Raw genomic sequence first — 4,569 nt, 5'->3', positions numbered from 1 at the left:
TGGTGCACACCTAGTCCCAGCTACTCAGGAGGCGGAGGCAGGAGAATCGCTTGGACCCGGGAGGCGGAGCTTACAGCGAGCCGAGATCGCGCCACTGCACCCCAGCCTGGGTGACAGAGGACCCCCGTCTCAAAAAACAAAACAAAACCAAACGAAAAACGAGCGAGGCTCTAGGGGATGAGTCAGTGCGCGCTCTTCCCCTACTCTACGCCCCACCAGGAGCCGCCCCGACAGTCAGTTTCCTCCGTGTCTACGGAAGAGTCCAGGGTGCCGCTCACGCCTCGGGGCGGGGGCGAGGCACTTGCGCTGCTCCCACCAGCAGGCGCTGAGCTCAGACCCCGCCCTCCCGCCCGCTCGTTAACTGCGCTGGCTCTTGGGTAACGTTGGCAACATACATCTGGGTACATTTACACTTCTTTTGTTCAACTCGACCTACACGATACATTCCCAGAAGTAGAACTGCCGGGCCTAAGAGTGGGTGCCCTTTCTGCTATCATTTTTTACTGAGCTGTAATTTACAAAGCAGAAAATACAAAGATCCGAGGTATGAACATTTTGATGATTTTGACAAACACATGCCCCTTCCATCCATGTGGTTGAAGCTCCCAAGGTACAGCCAGCCAGAGTGGAGCCCTCCTGCCTGCATCCCTGCACCCAGGCTCTGCCCAGGAGCAACTGACATGTAAAGTGGGAGCTACTGCCAAGCGGTGCCCACTCACGCCCACCTGCCCGTGTGCCAACAAGCCAGCAGCATGCGTGCTTTCTGTACCACTCTCCACATAAACCCCTTCTCAGGGAAACAAATCCACACCTCTATCCTGAAGGAGACAGGGCACTTGGCCACACCCTTCCTGGTGCTAAGCCTGCTGACCCCAAATTCTCAGCCAAATGGGACAGCACGTCCCGTCAACCACACTGCAGTTACCACACTGCAGTTACAAGGAGCCTGCCCCACCCTCCACACACCAAGGGACCTGCACCTGGGTGCCTCGCTCATCCCACCAGTGGGTGGCACCCGCTTCTGAGAGGGGCCGCCTCAGCTTACAGCAACACAACACGCAAACACAACAACACAACCACAAAGTCTAGGAAGCCTGGCCTCTGGCGGCATGTGAAGGGCCTCGTGAGAAGAGCCATGGGGCTGCAGCTGTGAGACAAGTGACAGCAGCAGGGAGTGGCCAGTGGCCTTTCCTGGTACCATCTGCAAGACCCAGGCTGTGGGGACCTGCCAGGCCTCTCCACTCTTAACAGAGGGCGGCAGAGTGACAAATCCCAGCTGGGACAGACAGTCCTTGCTAGTCTGTGTCTCATCGGGGTGGCAGGAGAAACCCTGCTGCAAATGCGGGCTCTGCACTTCGGCTGGATGCACCCTCACCTCACTGCTGCTCACCAGGCAGGAGAGACACAGGACAGGGCTAGGCTCCCAGGGTAGTCCAAATGCTCAGTCACGGCAGCCAGAGGCTCAGGTGCTTCTCCCAGGGCAAGGAAGCGCCTGGCACCCTCAACCCAGGACCAACATGTGCACCTGGGTCTGTAACCTGCTCCTCTCGTGTGGAAAATGACAGCTAAGAACTTCCAGAATTAACAAGGCAAAACAAACACATAACCGGTTGTCCCAGATGCTTTGGAAAGAACACAGAGATGATAACAGAGCTTGCTTTCCAGAACCTCAGCCTGGCAAATGCAGAGCTTGTGAACTGCTTTTTTTTTTTAAGTTCTCATGCAGTTGAACAGAAATCACGACTGTGCTGGCCCTCACGTCCCACGGACCTCCCAGTGTGGGAGCTGGAACGCCTGCAGTGGAGCCCCATCAAGGGGAGCTGGGATGCCCGCAGTGGAGCCCATCGGGGGGGCTGGGATGCCCGGGGTGGAGCCCGTCAGGGGGGCTGGGATGCCCGGGGTGGAGCCTGTTGGAGGGGGTGCTGGGATGCCTGGGGTGGAGCCCATCAGGGGGGCTGGGATGCCTGGGGTGGAGCCTGTTGGAGGGGGGGCTGGGATGCCTGGGGTGGAGCCTGTTGGAGGGGGGGCTGGGATGCCTGGGGTGGAGCCTGTTGGAGGAGGTGCTGGGATGCCTGGGGTGGAGCCCATCGGGGGGCTGGGATGCCCGGGGTGGAGCCTGTTGGAGGAGGGGCTGGGATGCCTGGGGTGGAGCCCATCAGGGGGGCTGGGATGCCCACGGTGGAGCCTGTCGGGGGAGGTGGGATGCCCGTCAGGTTCAGCCTCCCTACTGCCTTTTCCAGCATCTCCCCAACAACCCTTTATTGTCATCTAAGATAACCACGCCCCATATTTTTTAATACCAAAATAGTATATGTTTATTGCAGAAAAATCACGAAATACTTAAAAGCAAAAGGAAGACAAGGCGTTTTTGTAGATGTAAATCACCCACACAGCTCCTCCTTTTTTTTTTGAGATGGAGTCTCACTCTTGTCGCCCAGGCTGGAGTACAATGGCACAATCTCAGCTCACTGCAACCTCCGTCCCCCCAGGTTCAAGCAATTCTCCTGCCTCAGCCTCCTGAGTAGCTGGGATTATAGGCACGCCCCACCACGCCTGGCTAATTTTTGTATTTTTGGTAGAGACGGGGTTTCACCATGTTGGTCAGGCTGGTCTCCGATCCGCCTGCGTTGGCCTCCTAAAGTGCTGGGATTACAGGCTTGAGCCACTGCGCCCGGCCCCAGCTCCTCTTTTAATAGCAAGCAGGGCCCGTGGAGCACACCCTCGAGCCTGCCTGTCTTCCACCTGCCAGCTCCGTGCATCACGGCCACGTCACTCCACTTCTCACAGGGATGGCACAGAGCCTGCAGGCCCTTCGGCTCCCACAAGGGAGTCGCCAACATCTCTGAGGGAACTCCCGGGACAGGGTGCTGCCCATCTCGCCCCGGGGTCCTTCCCACCCCCATCAGCAGGTAGAAGACAGCAGAGCTGACGTGGACCACACTTCAGTGTAGAAACGGGAGGAAATGAGTTTGCCAGGGAACGAAACTCCAGTGTCCGTCCCCGTCTCACCTGGGGCAGCTTCCTGCCCAGAGGGGACCCACCTGAGCCAGAAGCTGCATGGCGCAGACCTGAACCTTCGCCCCCAAAGGATCCAGACCCCAGACCCAGGCAGCCTCCCTGGGCCCACATGGGGGGCTCCAGGCTAAGGACCTGGCCCCAGAGGGTCTCCCCTGGCTCTTCCGGAAGTCTCAGGGGCATCACAGACGGGACAGACCTGCTCGAATCCCTCTCCCTGAAGCAGCAACAACAGTGGCCATGACAGGTCTGTTCACACGCGCTTTACGTCCTCCCCTCCTTCCCGCCTCACATTCACCAGCAGACCCAGTCAGCACAAAAGCGTGCTGGGGGGCCCAGAGACAGAAACGAGGGTGGTCGAGCCGGTGCCCCCGCCACACCCGTGCACATGCCTACACACACATGGCCCCAAGTACACCCACCACGCCTGTAATCCCAGCTACTGGGGAGGCTGAGGCAGGAGAATCACTTGAACCCGGGACGGGGAGGCTGCAGTAAGCCGACACTGTGCCATTGCACTCCAGCCTGGGTGACAGAGTGAGGCTGTGTCTCAAAACAAACAAACAAACAAACAAACAAACAAACGTGAAAATATCCTTAGAAAGAAAGAAAGTGCTTGGGGGTTTGACAGGACAACTCACATTCAGAAGAATCAGGAGAAACATCTTTTGAAAAGCAACAGGAAGAGTGGTGCTGGACTTACCTGGGCGCCTCTGGAGTAGGACCTGAAGATGGTGCAGAACCGGCCCTGGCCCGACGTGTCCCTGAAACACACAGGGAGGGGAGGGGCTGGGACGGGGGTCACACAGCCTTAGCGCCTGCACTGTGGTCCCCAGGAGAGGCTCACCTCCTGCCCTCCTCTGCGGACCCACCTGGATGTCCTGAGGGCAGCGGGGTGGCCAGGACAGGTGCCAATGGGGCTGTGCTAAGAGACTTTGTCTGCACAGGTCCCAGCAGCCTGGCGCCGTGCTGCTGAGTCAAGCAGGCAGCAGAAGGTCCCCGCCTGCCTGGTGAGTGAGCCTGGGAGCTCCAGGAGACTGTCCTGAACCCCAACCCTGTGGACACTGACATCTCATCAACGCTGACATTCTGGGAAATGCTTTTGTTTTGAGACGGAGGCTCTCGCTCTGTCACCCAGGCTGGAATGCAGTGGTGCGATCTCAGCTCACTACAACCTCTGCCTCCTGGGTTCAAGTGATTCTCCTGCCTCAGCCTCCTGAGTGGCTGGGACTACAGGTGCCTGCCACCACACCTGGCTAATTTTTGTATTTTTGGTAGAGACGGGGTTTCACCGTGTTGGCCAGGCTGGTCTCCAACTCCTGACCTCGGGTGATCCACCCGCCTCGGCCTCCCAAAGCGCTAGGGTTATAGGCATAAGCCAGTACGCCCGGCCAATTTTTAATTTTTAGTTTTTTTGAGACAGAGTCTTGCTCTGTCACCCAGGCTGGAGTGCAATGGTGTGATTTCAGCTCACTGCAAGCTCCGCCTTCTGGGTTCGTGCTATTCTCCTGCCTCAGGCTCCCGAGTAGCTGGGACTACAGGCGCCCGCCACCA

At 58.2% G+C, this 4,569-nt stretch overlaps 1 protein-coding gene across 1 annotated transcript in view; it reads right to left on the bottom strand.

Annotated features, from left to right (window-relative positions):
* RAB40C (RAB40C, member RAS oncogene family) overlaps window positions 1–4,569 on the bottom strand; it is a 56,394-nt gene that overhangs the window by 6,877 nt on the left and 44,948 nt on the right. Inside the window, exon 3 of the mRNA XM_011962477.1 lies at window positions 3,719–3,779. Coding sequence (XP_011817867.1) covers window positions 3,719–3,779 — 61 coding nt within the window. The remainder of the gene's footprint in view (window positions 1–3,718; window positions 3,780–4,569) is intronic.

The sequence above is a fragment of the Colobus angolensis genome, unplaced genomic scaffold (genome assembly GCF_000951035.1).
Source record: "Colobus angolensis palliatus isolate OR3802 unplaced genomic scaffold, Cang.pa_1.0 Scaffold59, whole genome shotgun sequence".
In the NCBI taxonomy this organism is placed as follows: domain Eukaryota; kingdom Metazoa; phylum Chordata; class Mammalia; order Primates; family Cercopithecidae; genus Colobus; species Colobus angolensis.
The sequence above is the reverse complement of the archived record's forward strand: the minus strand, read 5'-3'. Positions and strand labels throughout refer to the sequence as shown.